General features: G+C 48.0%; 1 protein-coding gene across 1 annotated transcript; it reads right to left on the reverse strand.

Moving 5' to 3' along the window:
- Positions 1-1,447: 1,447 nt before the first annotated feature.
- Positions 1,448-17,295, reverse strand: DDRGK1 (DDRGK domain containing 1). Its single transcript, XM_079945290.1, has 9 exons — positions 17,131-17,295; positions 15,707-15,913; positions 14,401-14,513; positions 14,071-14,172; positions 10,824-10,946; positions 10,453-10,491; positions 7,772-7,828; positions 7,194-7,242; positions 1,448-6,863 (listed from the first exon to the last, which is right to left on the reverse strand). The coding sequence occupies exons 1-9, from the start codon at positions 17,219-17,221 to the stop codon at positions 6,697-6,699; spliced, it is 948 nt and encodes a 315-aa protein (XP_079801416.1). The 5' UTR covers positions 17,222-17,295; the 3' UTR covers positions 1,448-6,696.
- Positions 17,296-20,909: the final 3,614 nt, after the last annotated feature.

Genomic DNA, 20,909 nt, shown 5'->3' on the forward strand with positions numbered 1-20,909 from the left:
TATATAGGAATAATAAACAAGGTCCTGCTGTGCAGCACAGGGAACTCTATTCAATATCCTGTGATAAACCATCATGGAAAAGTATATGAAAAAGAAAATATGTATGTATAACTGAGTCACTTTGTAGAGCAGAAATTAACACTACTTTTTTAAATCAACTTTTTTATACTTCAATAAAATTAAATAAACTTTTTTATACTTCAATAAAATTAAAAATAAAGGAAAGCTCTCTAATTTATAAAGGTAGAATAATCTTAATGCCAAAATCTGACAAATGAGACAAAAGAAGAAAATTGTGTGATTGATTAATCACCTGTCTTCCCCACTAGCTTGTAGCACCTATGTAGACAGGATCCTTTTTTAAAATTCCATATTTCCATCTTAATACTCTGGTAAGCAGAACAATGGCCTTCCAAAGATGTCCAAGTCCTAATTCCCAGGACCCGTGACTATGTTAGGTTACATGGCAAAGGAGAATTAAGATGTAGATAGAACTAAGTTTTCTAATAACATTAAAATTGGGAGATTATCCAAGTGGGCTCCATGTAATCACAAGGGTACTTAAAAATGGAAGAGGGGGATTTTCCTGGTGGTCCAGTGGCTAAGACTCAACACTCTCAATGCAGGGAACCTGGGTTCGAACCCTGGTCAGGGAACTAGATCCCACATGCCCCAACTAAGGATCCTGCACACGGCAGTGAAGATCCTGCATGCCATAACTAAGACACAGCACATCCAAATAAATAAATATTTTTTTTAAAAAATGGAAGAGGAAGTCGGTGGTGGATGCGGGGGGCGGGGAGGGAGATGTGACTATGGAAGTATGGTTAGAGAGATACAACGTAGCTTGCTTTGCAGATGGAGGATGGGGGCCATGGGAATATGGGTGGTCTCTTGAAGATGGAGAAGAGCCTCCAGAAAGAAACATAGCCCACCTTGATTTTATCCCAGTAAGACCTGTGTTGGACTTCTACATAACTACAAGATAATAAATTTGTGTTGTTTTACAACACTAAGTTTGTGGTAATTTGTTACAGCATCACTAGAAAACTAATGCAAGCACATAACAGACACTCAACATTCATTTGCTGAATGATGAATGAAACCACAAAAACCCTGGGTCTATAGATAAATGGGTAAAAGATAGAAATATATCATTCACAGAATACAAATGGCTAATAAGCAGTTGTAAACATCTTCAGCTGATATTGAAGAGATGCAATGAAAACCTATCAAATTAGCAGGCTGTTGTGATCCTTTGGGTGTCCTACCCACCAAGTTATCCAGAAGGGAATTAGGGGCTTCGTCTCTGGGATGACTGGGCAGTATCTCCAGATGCCAAATTGAGGAGCAGGCACTTAAATCCATGCTAAAGTTTGGATGTTTGTACTAAAGCTTCTTCCAGCTTGCTTTATAAATAAAGGAAATAAAAACCTCCCTAATTGGGACAAAAATTCTTAGGAATGACCAGTAAAAGTCTTGGGGGTTATCTAGACCAATATAAAACTATAAGTGAAATTTGATGACCCAAGCATGCTGGGGTGTTTTACAAACTGCTGATGTTCACACACACACACACACACACACACACACACACACACGGCCCATGAAAAAAAAATTTAAAGGAAAAATACAAAAACATTATTAGACTATATTCTCTTTTTTACCACTATTCTTTACTAATGGCACATTTTACCTAAGACAGAGATGGCTTTATGTTCCCCGGGAATTTTTCTTTTCTGTAACATTTTTCTTTTCTGTTTTTACATAATTGATGCTTTGTTTATATAATACTAACAAACAGACTTATCTGTACCTATATTATATAAACCTCACTGCAAGATATTTAGAAACAAGGTAAAAAGGAATACAAGTCACCACCCCACCTGCCATCTCAGGTGAGTTTTATGCACTCACCTCTATTTGTGAAGCATGTTGGTCCTTCTCAAAGCCCCAAGCAAAATAATATTTTAAATTATTATTGCATCATGGAAATTATGGTCATGCCCAAACCTCTAATCAATCTTATGGAAACTTGCAAACTCCAAAAATGTTACCAGATTTAATTTTTGTAAAATCTGGGGTAAATTTGTCCAGCAGAAAGTCTTCTCTGTAAACTCTGTACATTATCATTACAGATAGGTACACTGGTGGTTAAATGAAACTTTTATAACTTGCCTTGGGGGCCCACATTTCCCATGTGTCCAATACACACAAACTAAAAAGGCATCAAGACAACTGTCAAACTAGACATCAAGCGTGTGTCTACACAGCTACTATGAGGTTTAGCCCAACAAAAAAGTGACTTGACTTACCTCATTGATGAGGAATAAAGGAAAATAAAACAACAGAAGTATTTACCTCACTTACTCAGTTACGATACAGTCATAACATTACTGGTTTTAGTTTTGGTGTAATTATTATTATTATGGATGCGTTTTTTGTATCATGTTAGAAATTTAAGTCAAATTGTAAAATCATATAAGAAAGTTAAAGTGACTAAAATTGGTCAGAGTAAATCTAGCAGGTTATATAAAGGGATATATTTAAACAAGTTTAGTGTTACAGTATCAGTATTTGGTAGGTTCTCTTATGAGGTTCCTTTACACACTTACCTGTAACGAGTAATCAAATACTGCATTAACCAGTCAAAAATTATATATGGTATCAGAATAAACCAAGCAAAAAAATTCTTTTCAATGTCCCCACTATAGTCTACATTGCTTTTGGTACAATTCTGTGACTACTAAAAGTTATGTATGATACACAACTCTTCACTCATACTGCCCTGTCAATACAAAAGGAACAGGCTCCTTAGAACCCTGTTTTTCAAACTGTAGGTCGAGATCTGTGAGTGGGTTAGAGAAACAGGGAGTTCCCTGGTGGTCTAGTGGTTGGGATTCTGCGCTTTCACTGCCATGGCCCGGGTTCGGTCCCTGGTTGGGGAACTGAGACCCCGCAGGCTGCTCGGGGCAGCCAAAAAAAAAAGAATAGAGAAACAAATATCAACATGCATCAAACCATGATAAGCAAAGGATTACTGTGAAACTTTAGCCTGTTCATTATCTCTATATATGCACACACACATGATGTAAAACGGATTTCTTAGTAAGAGGTACTGTCAAAAAATTTTGAAAAACACAGCATTGGTAGAATAGTTGTCTCCAATCTTGGGGCCAGGGCTTAGGACTGGAGGTGTCTGGGGCATGCACTTGTGAAGGCTTGCTGCAGTGCCCTCCAACAGTACAACGGGGGCATGGAGGGAGGAGGTGATAGAGTAATAAAGATTTGTGGGATATGAAGATTGCGAAGAAGGCTTAAGAAATGAGTTAGTGATTTAAAACACTAATTAAACATCCCCCCGTCACTTCACTAAATACAGCCCAAATCTCTGGGCTCAGTATTTACCACCCTTCCCAGCTGGGTCCCAAGCTCCCTTTCCACCCTGTCTCACCTTTGCCCCCACCTTTTCCTTTCCTCCACCCAACACTCCATGCCCCTCAGTGAAGCACAAACCTTCACATTCTGCACACCTGGCTTCTCCTCAGCCCAAAAGGCCTCACCTTGTAATTACAGGCCGTGCACCTGTTGGCTGAATGATGGGTGGTATCCCTGCTACATTAATAGCATTGCCCTGCCCCCAATTGTGGATGGGGACATGTTTTGTTTACTGTGATTCCCTGGGGTGCTTAGCATCCTGCCTCATACTTAGTATTTAATAATTTTCCAACTCTTGACCAATTTTGTAAACAACCATTTTGATAAGACAAGTTTATTATATGGCTCTCCAACCTCTGCTTGTCAATATACCTTGAAGGTGCCTTAAAAAGAAAAGTTGTAGGACTTCCTGGCAGTCCAGCGGTTAAGAATCTGTGCTTCCACTGCAGGGGTACACAGGTTCAATCCGTGGTCGGGGAACTAAGATCCTGCATGCTGTGCGGTGCGGCCAAAAAAAAAAAAAAAGTAGTGATAGAACCTAACTGAACCACACTGGACTCTATTGGGAGCAAAGTGCTTTCAAAATAGACCTGTTGGGCTGGGCTGTGAGGATAAGGCACCTAGAACTAGCACAACAAGCACTGTGTAATTTAGGGGTTACAAAAATCAAAACTTATCTGATTGGTTGAAGCATCAGTCTAGAGTTCCTGATGGAAGGGGGAAATCTGTGAAAGAGGAGCCACACAACAGGTTGAGGACTCAGATAGGTCCCTGGTTCTGAATCACCATCCTTCAGTCTATATTCTCAGCCACCTGAAATAACCACCCTGGTGCTCCAGGATAAGTAAAAACTGTACCCTCAGGAAAAAATAAAAATAAAAATGGAGTTAGTGAATAAGCAAATGGAAATCCATGGTATTTAAATGTTTATAATCAGTTTTAGCATTACATGTACAGATCAGGAATGTAATCGCTATGATACCATGTGTGTCTGGTCAACTTTTTAAGGTATAAAAGTATTTAAAATAATTTCATATACAGCTGACCCTTGAGCAACATGGGTTTGAACTGCTTGGATCCACTTACATGCAGATTTTTTTCAGCAGTAAATACTACAGTACAGCACAATCTGTGGTTGGTTGAATCCGCAGGTGCAGAATCACAGGTAGGGAGGAACTTCCGTATAGAGAGCCAGCCATAACTTATATGCAGATATTTGCCTGTGCAGAGGGCCAGCGCTCCCAACCCACTGTGTTGTTCAAGGGTCAACTGTACTAATTTGGGGAGTTTAAATGCTTAGAAATATTTAAGTAATAATTAATGCTTAAACACTTGAAAATTTGTCTAAGTGGTTAAACCTGAAAGTTTTCATTTATTAGTTGTTAAAACAGTTTGTACATATTTAGAAAAATGTTAATCGCTTACTATCTGAAGAACTATTCATTTGATACTTTTATTAGACTAGCAGATTGATTACTAAATAATGCACAAAGGGTTATAGGTTTTCCCCCTCTACATTAAGCCCCTGGGACTTAGAAGCCTTCTAAGTCCTGGACTGCCAGGAAGTCCTCATATCCCAGAGTCTTAGAAGCCTTCTGGGATATGAGGAAGGGTTGTGCCCTTTTCTTACTCCAGGCCTGTGGGCAGTGTCCTGAAGGTAGAATGTGGCGGCTTGGGCTGCCATAGTCATCTTGCTACGTGGATGGCAGTGGCTGAGGATGGTTGAGGGAAAGGATGGAAGAGACCTGGAGCTACTGTCTTGCTCTTCCAGAGAAGCTCCTTCCACTGGGGATTTTAATTACTTGCAACTTTACAGCCTGCCTTTCCACCCCACCCTCACTTCCTTCACTGGTTCTCAACCTCGGCTACACATTGTAATGTCTTACTTATGTTCCCTGGACCCCAACCCCAGAGATTCTGATTGAACTGGTCCAGGGTGCAGCCTGGCGCGAGACTGCGGTAAACTCCCCACGTGATTCTAACGAGCAACCAGGGCTGAGAACCACTGCTCTAACTGTAAGCTCTTCTTTTCTCTTTGGAATTTTATCTATCTCTTACTGTGGTTATCTATGTCTATTTCTTCCTTCTTACTAGACTGTGGGCTCCCAAATGGCCTTCCAAACAATGCATGTGGCCCTTCCCAGCTCCAGGTGACTTCAAGTGTCTATCGCTGATAGAAGTAGCAGAGTTATGCCTTATTTGGAATTTAGGTTCTACAGTCTATGCTTATGGCATCAAATGAGTCAAAATCACCCTTGACAATCCCTCAGGAAGGCTCTGTTATCGGAGCCTGATGTCCTGTCTCCCCATCACCATCTACACAGACCGTTTCCTCCTAGACCAGAACAGAAAGCTGCCCTTCTCCACCAGGCACTAGAGGAAGTAGGTGGTTGTGTTTAGGGGCCATCTTGCATAAAAAATACACATTTAAACAGATGCCTCACCCTCAGCACAGCAGGAAGTTCATGCCATGAACAGCTCACAGGAACCAGAGTGCTGACCCTACAGGAGACACACATCTCCCATCTCAACCCACTCTTGAGCATATGGTCCTTATATCCACCAGTGGGTGGAATCACCCACACCATTCAAACTTTTTGTCAAGGATGTAGAGCTGAATTCACGTGAGGTACTATATGAAGCAATGTCCCTCCACTGCACATCTATCCAGCTCACACGGGTCTTCCCCTTTCTTCTCCCTGTCCCACAAGCAGCTGGCCCAGCCTCTCTCCTCCCTGACCTCCCTTCCGTCCCTCCTAAGGCTGATGTACCCTAGGACTCTATCCTTGGCACTTCTCATTAACTCTTCTTCCTAAGGCCTCTCATGGTGAGAACTCCTTCCTCAGTTCAGGGAGATGTGGCCCAAGAGGATTCCCACTTTGGCTCTGGTAAAGTAGGGGAGGAGGAGTAAGACCTCATCCAGGCCTTGGGGGCTGGGCTTGCAGGACACAAAGGAACAGGGTAAACGCTTTTTATTGAATGAATGGAGGAATGCATGCTTGATAAGAACAGAACTTGTATCTGCCTCCAAAGGACCCCACCCCCACTCCCAAGATATATTCTGAGGCTGAGATTTTCACCTGCTCACCTAGCACCCCTTCTGCCACACCAAGCCACACCAAGCTCACCAGTGCTCATAGACCTTTAATCTATAACTGCCTGGCCACACTCCATCACTGCCCCAGGATGGAAGGGAGGGATAAAGATGTATAGCCAGCTAGACCATGCCAGCTCTGAGTCCAAGAGGGAAGGGCTAGGTCAGGCTGGGACCTGGGCAGGGGGCTCCCGGCCCCAGGCGATGAGGGAGTTGCTGGCCTGGGCAAGCTCGGTGATGGATACCCGGCCCCGCTGTCGGATGAAGTTAGCCATGGCAGCCAGTTCCTCCGGGGTTATGTAGATGAACTTGCCCCGGTCGTCAATCACACCTGTGGGGACATGCAGGTTGTGGGGCTGAGCCCTCCCCACCTGACCTGAGGATGCCCACCCACCCACCCCTCCTGCCTGTCTACTTGGCCTTTCCTGGCTGTATCCAATCTTGACTAGGTGAGTCAAATCAGGCTTCCTTGCCTGTCCTCGTCACTCAAAGCCATCCCCAGGCCTTAGCATGTCCTCCTTGTAACTGCATCCCCCTCCTCAGTACACTGCTCCCCCAACCCGGGGTGGTCATCCTACCTCTGCAATAAGTCCCTGCAGCCCCACATGGCTAGATACTCCCCAAGGCCAGGGCCCGTAATGACTGATTCTTATCCTCTCACCTGTAAGAGTTCCCTCAGTCAGCAGATCCTGGATGCGGTTTATGGTGTCCTATGAGGAGAACAGTTCTCAGAGCAGAGATGGGTGCTGCCATCCCCAGAAAAGGCACTCGCAACCTCCCTCCCACCACAGCCAAATCTCCTCCTCTCCTTCTCATGGCCACCCTGCAATGTGACTCCATGTTTCTCCTTTGGAGGGACCCAGAGAGAAAGGGCTCTGGTCCTGGGACCCTGCAGGACCCCTGAGAGAGTCTCTCTTCCAACCAGGGGAGAACCGTTGGTGACATTTGGCCGAGAAGGCTGGTATAGACTGTTGTAAGACAGCTGTCAAGGTAACTGGATTTGGGCTGTTAAGAGTGATGGGGTTTAGACATTTTTCTTTTTTCTCCCTGCCTGTTTTCCAACTAGTTAGAAAGGCAGGATTCCCAGGGTGCCAAGAGATTCCTACACGCTACTCATTCTTGGTTGCGGGCAGGGTGGAAGGGGCATCAAGACTTTCCATCTTTAGGGCAGGCCCTCTCTTACAGCCACACAGACCCCATGGCCATACTCCATGTAACAGGCCACCTTGTAGGGCTTACCTGAGTCCGCAGGCCCACCTGGGAAGCCAGGTCTTCCAAGAGCACGACCTTGGACTGCTACAAACAAAAGGAGGAAAGGGAGTGAGGCTAAGCTTGGGCAAATCCTTCTCAGCACTGGAACCCTCTGAAGTTGGCATTCTGATCCGATCTGCTCTGGGTGGCTGGATAAGCACTGTGCAGATTCCTATGGGAGAGCCTTGCTCCCTTCACACACTACTCACGCACTCTCCCAACTACCCATATGGAGAGACACACACATTCATAACCTCTCTCATTCCCTTGCTTGTGGGCAGAGATCTGCCCCAAACTACCACCTGCCCCACAGGCTCCTGGACTGAAGACAACCCTGAGAAAGACTCACAAGTGGAGAACCAAGCACAGCTGCCACCTTCTCCTCTGCAATCAGACGTATCTTTCTAACATCTTGGGCAGGTTGGAAGGGGAAGCACCATAGAGATGAAGGGGGGGGGGTGACAGTCACCAAAAGCTATTTAAAAAAACTTTTTCTAGAACTTGTATTTGCTGAGAACCTGCCAGGACAAGGTACTGAGAAGGTGCTGGGGAAGCAATGTTGAAAAAGACATAGCTCACAGCCCCGCCAGGAGGAATGTAAGAACGTGGAGAAGAACAGAGCAGATAAAAGGCCCCAATAAGCCAGGGCCTCGGTAGAAGCTCATTCTTGCCTCGCCTTTGCTCAATGCTCCCTGGCCTGGAGAGTACCACAACCCTGACACGCCCATACTTCTTTTTACCCATCCTCTTCACACCGTATGAGCCCCCCCTTAACATAACTGTTGATAACACTGCTCAGTGCTTTCCACACACAGCCATGTGCCACGTGCCTCCCTCACATCCTCAGGAGAAAGGTTAGTTCCCAGGGATGCAGCTGAGGGTCCACTGCTGGATCCTACGCATGCACCTGCCCCTACGCATGCACCTGCCCCCTCCTCCCCCACAAACAGACAGCATATGACTTGAGAGAAGGCGGTCTTTTGCGTTTCTGTGAATCTTCCATAGCAAATGAGCTGGGGTAGGAGTGACACGGTGATACCGCCCCAGCTGCAGATGGCATGTGACTGTTTGAAATGCCAAACCGAATATGTAAGCAGGGAGGCAAGTGAGTGGCAGTTGCGCCAGAGTGTGGGCAAGCACAAGGTGACCTGGCCAGCCGGCCTCTACCTACAAAGCAGGGAGTGGGTGCTGGGCTCCGAGCGACAGCTCAGAGTGAGAATATGGAGTCCCCCAGGTGGTCCCTGAAAACCTGGCCTGAGGGGCTGCTGGGGCCAAAAGTATGTTTGGAAAAACAAACCAACCAACCCAGCCTCAATCAGAAAGAAGAGTGGAGTAACAAGAGCAAGCTATGCCTGTGCACATAACTGCTGCTCACAGAAATGTCCCTCCAGTTCTGAAACCCTAAGACGAAAGAGCCCATCCCCTTGGAGCCAAGAGGAAGGTGGGCAGGCTGAATTTTGGAAGTTCTCCTTCTCCCTGCAGACAGCAGCTCTGGGAGAATCAGCTAGCACAGGCTGGAGAGACTTCTAAACTCCAAAACAGTTTGGAGAACCCCCAGAAAATGGCCCCTCCAGAGAGGTGCTGAGAGCGAGGGCTGGCACTGCCCTGGGTACCTTTTCTCAGGCCTCTGCCTTGGAGAGGGGGACCTGAAGCTGATGAAGGAGGGCTTCCTGGAGGAGAGACTCAGGACTACATTGCTACCCACTGGGTAGGTGGGGACAGTCAGCTCCAAACAGCAGCAGGAAAGTGCGAGATACCCTTCCCAGGGTTGCAGCCCTCAATCAAGTGTGCCAGGGTGGAGAATGGCCTCCATCAGAGGGGAATGGCGGCAGTCTGAGGGAGTCTTCTCCCTCTCGGGAGCCCTGGCCCCCAGCTGTGAGCCTAGCCCCTCGCCAGCTGGGAGGTGTCTAAACCCTGCTCTCTTCTGGGAGAGGTGGGGGAGGGTTAGCAAGCCCCCGGCTCCTTGGCGCCCCTGGTTACCACTCCCACCACCACCTCCGCTCCCTCTGCATTCCTTCCCTCAGCCGCCTCTGCACCCCTGAGCTGCACTTGAAAACCTCTCCCCTCATCGCATCCTTTGTGGGAGAGGAGAAGTTGCTTAGCAGCAAAGCAGAGCAGGACGTGCTTATGCAACGCAACCCGGAGCAGTATCCGGGAGGCCTGCGCTACAGCTGTAGACAGAAGGGGGCACACCTGCTGCCCTGTCCCAGGTTCCAAAGGAAACATCATCCTATATCCCCTGGAAGACCCAAGTTACTGGTTGGGAACACATGGCAGGGGATGCTTGTTTCACCTCAGTAGAGCCTCAGTATGACAGAACTGGCAGAAAACACGCATGAAGAAACTTGAAAACACAGTGATTCACTGAGCATGGGGTCTAAAGAGCAGGGAAACTGTCAAACCCTAAGCGTGAGGAAGCGATCATAGACTCGCACCTCCCACACAGACCAGGTCCTTCTCCACCTTTGGGGTCAGAGGAGAAGGGACTCTCCTGGCCAGGAGCCCAGAAGCTCAGCCTCTCTTTTTCCACCTGCCCACTCCTGCATGAGCTTGAGTGAAACGCCTGCAGCCCCCACTCAGGCCTACTCCCTCCAGGCCCTGAAGATGCATCCAACATGCACACAAGAAGCAGGCAGCTGACACCCAGGTTCTGCTCTGTGGCTTCTTACCTTAATGTAGTTGATGAACTCGGCCAGGAAGCTGTGGGACTAGAGGAGCAGAGAAATCAAGGTGAGTATCCCCCCTGGCAGGGGCCACAGGGTCTATGCCTACACACCTGCCCATCTGAGTGCCACCTGCCTGCCGTGCCTGTGTGCCTGTCCAACCACCTGCGTAAGCAGTAGAGCCTCCTGTGGTGTGGGGATCGAGGTGCCACTTCTCCCAAAGACAAGGTCTCAGCCGCTAGAGCCTGCTGATCCTGATGCCCACCCGCCTCTCACTGTCTGACTGGGGAGGCAGGAGGGGAGCAGCGGGGTGTCTGGGACGGGGTGGCTCATCTTTTTGGGCACAGGGAGGGGTTTCCTAGGGGCGGTGGGCCCACCTGCTCCTCAGTCATGGTCTCGCCCACACCCTCTTCCTCCACCACGAAGGCCTCCTTCAGTTTCAGATACTCTTCATGCTCCCGCTGGGCCTGCTCCTCCCGGGCTTTCCTCTCCTCCTCCTCCTGTGGACACAGAAGAGGCAAGAGTCAGATATTTTGGGGTGAGTGCCCACCCTATCCTGTTCTGGTCTCTGCTGCCCCCACAGGGCAGCAGAGCATGCAGACCAGCCCTTTCTCAGGGACAGAGCTCCTTTAAGACCTTGATCCCTCTGGCCCCTAAGCTGAACAGCAGGATCCCTCTTCTCAATCAGTTCCATCACCTCCCAGATGAATGCTGCTCAGCTCCCCTTTCCCTGAAAATCCTGCCATGAACTCCCCCATAATATCCTCCAGTCACCTCCCCTCCCACTTCCTGTCCTGTCACGTCCAAACTTCATGAACAAACACCCAGTTTCCCTTTCCCACCAATCAGCCATCCCTCCAGCCCACTCCAATCTGGCTTCTGCATACTCAGCTCTACCAAAACAAGTCCTGCTATGGTCTCACCCATGTCCTCCAACCACAAAAGCCAAAGGACAACCATCAGGCCTCATACCCCTGTCTTCTCAGTGGTCTGGGGCAGAGCCAACCATCCTTTCTTCCCTCCTTTGGCATCCAGACCCTACCCTCTCCTGGATTTCCTCCTGTTCCTTGGGCCATTCTTCCCGCCTCCTCCATCACTCAGCCCTGTCCCTTCTTTCTCCTTCACTCTCTGGGCCACCTCACCATGCCCACAGCATCAACAATATGTCCTTGCCAGTGGCTGCCACAGTTGTATCCCCACCCAAATCTCTCCTTGCAAACGCACGACTGCCCAAGTGGCACACCCACTGGGCTGTCTCACAGGCACCTCAAATTGATTATGTCCCAGAAAGACCCTGTGATCTACTCCCCACACATCTGGTACTCCTCCTGGGCCCCTGGCTCAGTGAATCACACAACCATCTGGCCAGATGCCCTGGTCAGAAATGAGGCCCCATCTACCACTTCTTTCTTTAACTTCTGGAAAACTTGATCCACCCATGTCATTCTATCACCAGCACAACCTACTGCAACAGTCTCGCCCCAAATCAACCCATTTTCCAGAATTCTCAGAATGATCTATTTTAAACATGAAGCTAAAGCTGGGACACGGAATATACAAGATGAGCCTGGAGCATTTTGCAGTGTCAAGAGTAAGAAACTACTTTAAAAAAACTAAACAATAAGGGTATGTCAAAGGTACACAGGAGCCAACTAAAAGAGCTCCCAGTGGCCAAAGCTGGAACAATCTAAGCAAAAAAGTAAATAAGATAGCACTGGATGGGACTTCCCTGGTGGCCCAGTGGTTAGGACTTCGCACTTTCACTGCTGAGGGCCCAGGTTCAATCCCTGGTTGGGGCACTAAGATCCCACAAGCCACGTGGCGTGGTGGGGAAAAAAAACCTGATAGCATTTGGATTATAATTCAAAGTTCAAATAAATATCCATAAGTCCATGTGGATACAAATAAACAATTGGGGACGTCCCTGGTGGCATAGTGGTTAAGAATCCGCCTGCCAATGCAGGGGACATGGGTTCGAGCCCTGGTCCAGGAAGATGCCACATGCTGTGGAGCAACTAAGCCCACACGCCACAACTACCGAGCCTGTGTTCTACAGCCCACAAGCCACAACTACTGAGCCCATGTGCCGCAACTACTGAAGCCTGTGCGCTCTAGGGCCTGTGCTCCACAACAAGAGAAGCCACCGCAATGAGAAGCCTGTGCACTGCAATGAACACCCAATGCAGCCAAAAAATAAATTAATTAAAAAAGGAAAAAAAATTTTTAAATTGCTTTAAAAAAATAAAACAATTGAATAAATAAAGAAAAAAAGATAAATCTGTACAAAAGAATTCCAAATACTTTATGTAAATACTCTCCTCTTAAGAAGGTGGAGCATAGCTCCCTACCCCTTAAGTGTGGGCTGTGCAGTGACTTGTTTCCAAAGAAGCATGGGAAATGGAGAAATCTGGCAAATATAACCTTAGCCAGGTGATCAAGGTTAACATACTAGTGATAAGTCAAGTTGATAACATGTACCCTTGCTATGTTGTGGTGAGGATGACACTTCACCTCCGGTCTTCCTCCCAGAAATCTATAACCCCCAGTCTAACCGTGACAATAACATAAGCCAAACGCAAATAGAGAGACATTTTACAAAGTACTTGCCCAACAGGTCACAAGACTGTCAAGATCATCAAAAGCAAAGAAAGTCTGAGAAGCTGTCACAAGCCAGAGGAACCTAAGGAGATATGACAACTAAGTGTAATGTGGTATCCTGGATGGAACCCTGGGAAAGAAAAAGGATATTTGGGAAAAGCTAATGAAATCCCAATAATGTGTCAAATTCACTTAATAATAATGTATTAATATTAGTTGTGAGAAATATACCACAGTAAGGCATGATGTTAATAATAAGGGAATCTGGGGTGCAGGGGAGAAGAGTGTCAGAATATTTAAGGTGCATTATTAAGTTCAATATTCAGAAAGGTAAAAAACTCTCTCAACTAATGCCTCCCCTCTGCTGTGTTCCAGCCCATCCACTATAGCACCCATAGCCAGGCTTCCTGCCATCCAGTGTCCCTGGACAATAGGGCCAGTAGAGGCCAAAGGCACCACGCTATGGGGTCTTCCCAGCTGGGCAGCCCTGGCTCTCACCCTATATACCCCACATCTTTGTGATGTTGTCTTTCTTCAGCACCTGATTCTCAGAAGGAAGGAAGCACCTGGCAAACAAAGGTTGATTCACCACCCTTACTGCAGTGGCCTCCATTCCCTGAGCATCTTCTCTATGCCAGGCCCCAAACAGAACCTGGTACAGATACAATCCGCCATCTCTTACAATGCCCTTTAACAGCCTCAAGACCCTTAGGATCCAGAACCCCCCCTCTGCCACCTTACCTCTCTGACCCCTTTCCTTCTTCCTTACCCTGCTTTAGCCACTCTGCCTCAATGTTCTTCAAATGCTTCAGGTGTGTCCAATAAATCACATGCACAAATTTCAGTCTCAGGCTCACTTTTCAGCAGCAGCTTTACAGAGGCTGTGCCTAGAGCTCAGGGACCAAATAAACCAGGGCCTGCACCTGGCTCAAGGCCCCTCTTCTAGGCTGGAGGTGTTGGGAAGCGGCATGGGTATCAAGGCTGCCTGGACAGCTGTCAGAAGTCAGCATCAGGGGCCTGGCTCACCTTCTGTTCCTCCTCCAAGCGAAGCCGCTCCTCCTCCTTTTTCCACTCTGCCTCACGCTGCGATTCAAGGCGTTTCCTCTCCTCACGCTCAGCCTCCTCTGCCTGGAGAAAGGCCTTCATGGGGGGCACATCTCCACCCCCAGCTAGAGTTTGCCCACCTCCCAAACAGGCCAGGCCAGGCAAGGCCTGGCCACAGACCAACATTGCAGGAGACAGAAACAGGCAAGCATCAAATACCAGCCCAGCATGCAAAGAGCCTCGAGGGGAGGGTCTGCCATTTAGAAGACTCTTTCCCACTTCTCAGAGCTGCACCCCATCCCTCCTGCTTGCCTCACGCTGGGCTTTTCGTGCTTGTTTCTCCTCCAGCTTCCGCAGTTTCTTAGCTCCAATTTTCCCTAACAGGTGAGTTTCCACTGGCTTCTCGATGTCTTCTTCCTCTTGGGCTGAGTATGGTCAGAGAAAGACACTTCAGGTCCTGGCCATGGAGGACTGATGATGATGGATCCACCCTACCCCTTGTATCTCTCCTAATGGGGGGTCTCCTTCCACTCACTTGCAAATACCACTAGCCCAGCTCTGCCCTCTAGAGGCCCCTGCCACGCAGATATTCATCTGGGGGTGTGTGTGTTAGGTGTGGGGGAGGAGGGAGGGAACCATGGGGCAAGAAAACAGATGATAACTTAAGATCTGCATAGCCATAAAGAAAGCACTCTAACCCAAGGGTTAAGCCCTCAGGAAATGAGTGTACCCACACAAGGAGAGTGCTGGAATAGAAGGAGTGGACTGGGCTTCCCTGGTGGTGCAGTGGTTGAGAGTCCGCCTGCCGATGCAGGGGACACGGGTTCGTGCCCCGGTCCGAGAAGATCCCACATGCCCCGGAGCGGCTGGGCCCGTGAGCCATGGCGCGTCCGGAGCCTGTGCTCCGCAACAGGAGAGGCCACAACAGTGAGAGGCCCGCGTACCGCAAAAAAATAATAATAATAAAAAAAGGAGTGGACTGAAGAACTCTCTAGGTCAATCTAAAGACTCCTGCCCTTGGACTTCCCTGGTGGTGCAGTGGTTAAGAATCCGTCTGCCAATGCAGGGAACACAGGTTAGATCCCTGGTCTGGGAAGATCCCACACATCCGGAGCAACTACACCCGTGTGCCACAACTACTGAGCCTGCACTCTAGAGCCCATGAGTCACAACTACTGAGCCCACGTGCCGCCACTACTGAAGCCCATGTGCCTAGAGCCCTTGTTCTGCAACAAGAGAAGCCACGACAATGAGCCCGAGCACCGCAACGAAGAGTAGCCCCCGCTCGCCGCAACTACAGAAAGCCTGCACGCAGCAATGAAGACCCAGTGCAGACAAAAATAAATAAATAAATAAAAGAAGACGCCTGCCCTCCTGTTTGGACACTGAGAGCCAAAATGAAGGAAGAGGGGGTTGGCTCAATGGAATAGGGATCAGGATCCAGAGCTGCTAGTCCCCGGAAGCAAAGGCTGGATCCTAAGTCTCCCCTAACTGTATCCTATGGCTCCCAGATATCCCTCCCACACTATGGCTTCACACCCCACTCTTCTGCCCAGCTTTGAGGGTCCTCTCACCCTCTAACCCAGGCCCTTTCTCCACCAGGCTGGGCCCCTCTCACCTGGGATGACGACCTCCCCCTCATTCTCAGCTACTTCTGCCCAGGCCACCCGCTGGGCTCGACGCTGGGCCTGCAGGCGGCTGCCCAGGTCCCTGCGGCGCCGGGGCCTGCCCCCAGTTCTCTGCTCCTCGGGCTCCAGGGGCTGAGGCTGGGCCACTCGGCCTGCTACTACTGCCTCCTCCTCATTGTGCAAAGGCTCTTGGACAGCTGTAGGGAAGAGAAGAACCATGATTCTGTCCGGCAGCCCAAACCACCTCATGGCAGGGGGAACAGCGTCCTGGAAGCCTCACCCTCCTCTGCTCAACTTCCTCCAGGCTCCCGCTGCCCACAGCACAAAGTCCCAATTTCTCAGCCTGACTGTGGAGGCCTTCATAACCTAAACCCAGACCTTGGTCCTATGCAGCAAGATCACCCCATCCCTCCCACCTGTGCTGCTTCTCTCTTTCCTCCCAAGGATCCACTTTTCCAGGTGACCTGTCAGGAAACTACCACCCTGCAAGATAGAGCTGAAGCTCTACCTCCTCTAGGAAGCCCACCTTGACCTCTCCAGACCTCATCTGAATGCCCACGGCAGGACTGCATTTATCTGTTGACTAACACCACCTGCCATGGTTTCATCTGGCACCCCAATCAGAGAGCACACCCGAGGGCTGGGTCTCTCCTCTCAGGAAGATTTGTTGGCTATTTGCCTTACCTCAGCTTCTCTGTGCCCGCCCCCGCTCCCACAGATGCTCTTAAGTAGCTTGTGGGTCCAAGGAGGGGAAGAGACATATACACAAACCCATATCCTGATAAGAAATCATGGGGAGGGGGGCAGGATGGAGGATGACAGGTGTATCTGTTCTGTGCCCTGGAGGATGACATGGACTTCCGGGCGGGGTGCAAAACAAGGAGGAAGGTGCATGGCCACATGGGTATTCTCCTTGAGAGTGAAGGAGAGCTTCCTGGAGCCACCTCATGCTCTGTTCAGCTCGTGGGTAGGTAGAAAACTTAGGTTCCCCCTCCTGTCAGCTGCTCTGGAGCCAGCCTGGGAGGGATGGGAAACCCCTGTGGATCCCCCAACTGGCGCAGAGAAGGGCTGCCCGGATGAGGGATGTGAGTGCCCGTCAGGGCCTGGCCCTTCTGCAGTGCCAAGGGGTGAGGGGAGAGATGAGGCAAGGCTTTCTTTGGGGGCCAGGAGAAAGGCGTAGGTACCCTGCTACTCTGTCCCCGAGCCGCAATCCTGCTCTGCGGCTCCCCGCTGAGCCCCCTTCGCGCACGTATGCGCCTGCGCGCAGCCTGCCTGCCGCGAAAGGCGCGGCTATCTCGTCAGCCCAGCCAGGCAAGCCGGCGCATGCGCAGGAGTCGCGGCTCGACGGCCTACAGAGGCTCCGGAGTCAGAGAACGCGCGGCACCACCGGCCATGGCGTGGCGACATCGCCTACCTGCTACCACCCGGCTCCGGCTGCGAGTCAGGAAGAGGATAAGGCCGACAAGCAGAGCCGCCGCCACCAAGTACACCACCGGGGCCACCATGACAACGGCTTCCAGCTGGAACCAGCCAGCGCGTCCAGCCTGAGGCCCGGGATCTCCCAGACCCCGCCTAACGCCCATGCGGCCCCTCCCGTTTCCCATTCTAGGCTCCGCCCACCACTGGGCCCCGCCCAGGCCGCACACTTAATTTAGAGGCCCTAATTTTTTTCTCAATATGCTGTACAGCAATGAATGAATGAATGAATTAGCTGTATAGCAAAGTGATTCAGCTATACATATATATCCTTTTTTTTTTTTTGGCCTTGCTGCGCAACTTGCAGGATCTTAGTTCCCCAGCCAGGGATTGAACCTGTGCCCTTGGCAGTAAAAGCAGAGTCCTAACAACTGGGCTGCCAGGGAATTCCCTACTTTTTTTTTTTTTTAATATTCTTTTCCATTATGGTTTATCATAGGATACTGAATATAGTTCTCTGTGCTATAGGAACACAGAAGGTAGGAGCTTGTTTATCTATTCCATATATATCAATAATAGCTTACATCTGCTAACCCTAACCTCCCACTCCATCCCTCCCCCAACCCCTCCCCCTTGACAACCACAAGTCTGTTCTATATGTCTGTGAGTCTGTTTCTGTTTCATAGATAGGCTCACTTGTCATATATTAGATTCCACATATAAGAGATATATGGTATTTGGCTTTCTCTTTCTGACTTACTTCACTTAGTATGATAATCTCTAGTTGCATCCGTGTTGCTGCAAATGAGAGGCCCTAATTTTTAACTTTAAAATGAATTCTGGGGGAGTAAAAAAAGTTAAGTGGAAATTATTGCAAATGATTATGTGCAGCGTGACATTTATGTATGTTTTAAAAGCACTAAATAATACCACAGTGTTTATGGAAGCACACATATGCAGAAAAAGTAAAAAAGATGCTTGGGAATGATACATACCAACTTCAGAATAGCAGTTACCTTTGGGGAGGGAAGAAGTTGGATGGCATTAACAGCAGAGCTTTGCCTATTATCTGTGACATCTGATCTCATTAAAAGTAGAGACCAGGGTGTCCCTGGTGGCGCAGTGGTTGAGAATCTGCCTGCCGATGCAGGGGACATGGGTTCGTGCCCCGGTCCGGGAGGATCCCACGTGCTGCGGAGCGGCTGGGCCCGTGAGCCATGGCCGCTGAGCCTGCGCGTCCGGAGCCTTGCGCTCCACAGCGGGACAGGCCACGACCGTGAGAGGCCCGCGTACCGCAAAAATAAATAAATAAATAAATAAATAAATAAATAAATAAATAAAAGTAGAGACCAAATCTTAAAAAAAAATAAATTGTAATATACTTTTGTACTCAGACTTGCAATTTTAAAGTAACTTATTGGGTTGTACAAGAATTATTGATCCAGTTTTCCATAGTGAGCACTAGGAAATTAAATACTCACAGGGAATTTAAATTTTCTTTTAATTCTTGACACTGTTAAAAAAGAAAAACAAAACTGGGACTTCCCTGGCAGTAGTTAAGACTCAGCACTTCCAATGCAGAGGGCGCGGGTTCGATCCCTGGTCTGGGAACTAAAATCCCACATGCCACGTGGTGCAGCCAAAAAAAAAAAAAAAAAAAAAAAAAAAACTGGGGACAAATTCTACCTCAATAAAGTTGTGTAAAAAAAACCTAGGGACAGGATGTAAACTCAAGATTTTTTGAAAAGCAAAGAACAATTAAACTACTAGGAATTTGCTATTACAGTAGTATGAAGATTTTGTGTGTATGATGACATAAAGATCCCAGGACCCATGATGTGTGTATAGGGGAGGATTTGAAAAAATATGGACACATGTTAACACTTTAACATATGTTAAATTGGAATGGTGGGCACTTGAGCATTTATGATTTTCTGTAATTTTGAAAGTTCATAATTTATAAACAAGCAAAAAGGGCAGGACAGTGCTTTTAAAACATATAAATGTTGATAATCGTTAAAGCTGGTCAGTGGTTATATAGGGGCTCATTATACTGCTTTTTTTTTTGTAAGTTTGACATTTTTGTGCAAGTTTGAAATTTTCCATAATAAAAAATATTGTTAAAAAGTAAAAATTAAGACTTGATACATTTTTGTGTGTAATTTGCATGTGCACAGAAAGTTGTTTGGAAGGGTGAAACAAGAAACTGTCAATAGATATAACTTCCTTGCTGCCTCAGATTATATCACTTTCACAGCTTTCATTTGGAGTTCTCAGATTGTCAGGGTCCTGGACCCTAAGCATGTTGCTTAAGGTTTGTGGGCAGACTGAGTGGGGTGGAAGATGGCAGGGAGAACAACAGTGAGACAGCTGCTGCCCTGGTCCAGGTAAGAACAGAACAGGGCTGGATTCATGACAGTAGCATTGGACTGGTGAGGAGGGGACTGATTCAAGAACTATTTCAGAGGCAGAATTGATAGGACCTGACAATCTCCTTCGAGGGCAAGAATTGTCCTTCTTTGCTTAACTTGGTTTCCTCCACAATGACGGAAGTGCAATTCCAAAGAGATCTTCTGTCATATTCCTTGCTAAAGGAAATAAAAATTTACATTTTAGGGACTTCCCTGGTGGCGCAGTGGTTAAGAATCCGCCTGCCAATTCAGGGGACATGGCTTCGAGCCCTGGTCCGGGAAGATCCCACATGCTGTGGAGCAACTAAGCCCGTGTGCCACGACTACTGAGCTGTGCTCTAGAGCCCGCTAGCCACAACTACTGGGCCCATGTGCCACAACTGCTGAAGCCAACGCACCTAGAGCCCATGCTCCACAACAAAGAAAAGCCATCGCAATGAGAAGCCCACGCACTACACTGGAGTAGCCCCCGTTCGCCGCAACTAGAGAAAGACTGCACGCAGCAATGAAGACCCAACCCCAGCCAAAAATTAAAAAAATAATAATTAAAAAAAATTTACATTTTAATTCTGGCATAGGCTACTTAATGAATGAATAATGCAGTCCCCTTCCTTTCTGCTCAGAGAAACTAAGAAACTATTTACGTTGGCTCACCAGTTAAGTGAAGCAATCGATACATTTCTTTTTTGTTTTGTTGTTGCCTAAGAGGATTTCTGTTACTTGCAACCAAGGATCCTAACTAAAGATCACACATACAGAAACTTCTGCATACAATTTTAGGTATTCACACATCTCCTTCCTCCCCTCCCCCCCACCCTGCCAAGCTCTTGGGCTCCAAGACCTTCAGATTTATTTATCTATTTACTATTTATTTATTGGCTTGTGGGATCTTAGTTCCCTGACCAGGGACTGAAGCCGGGTCTTCGGCAGTGAAAGCACAGAGTCCTAATCACTGGACAGCCAGGGAATTCCCCAAGACCTTCAGATTTAGAGTGAGGTCTATCTAAAGTGAATACTCATTTCCAATACTCCATGCTTAATAACCCTGTAGCTGAAGCTTTCAACAGTCAGGAGGTCGGCTTTGCTGACGGGAACCTCTTCTGCCCCTCCACCTCCCTGAAGATTCACCATGACTTCATGAATTAGGAAGACAAATGACCTAGAGGGAAGGCAACCACTTCCTGATGTAACCCACTACTTCTCAGGCCAACTCCAAGGAGCCTTGCAAATCACATGGTAGAAAGGGATCACATGGTAGAATGGGAAACTTCAGACCTGCCTTAGGACACAGTGAGGGCTTCTGGCCTATGCAATACTCCCGCTATGGTAAAGTCATTGAGCAATGGGATTTACACCCCCCCACCCC

Source organism: Stenella coeruleoalba, assembly GCF_951394435.1.
Source record: "Stenella coeruleoalba genome assembly, chromosome: 15".
NCBI lineage: Eukaryota > Metazoa > Chordata > Mammalia > Artiodactyla > Delphinidae > Stenella > Stenella coeruleoalba.

Coding starts and splice junctions, on each gene's coding strand:
- DDRGK1 (XM_079945290.1), bottom strand. CDS start 17,221: ATGGTGGCCCCGGTGGTGTACTTGGTGGCGGCGGCTCTGCTTGTCGGC. Junction 10,947..14,070: donor GCTTGGAGGAGGAACAGAAG/GTGAGCCAGGCC, acceptor CTGTGTCCACAG/GAGGAGGAGGAGAGGAAAGC. Junction 7,243..7,771: donor AGGTGGGCCTGCGGACTCAG/GTAAGCCCTACA, acceptor TTCTCCTCATAG/GACACCATAAACCGCATCCA.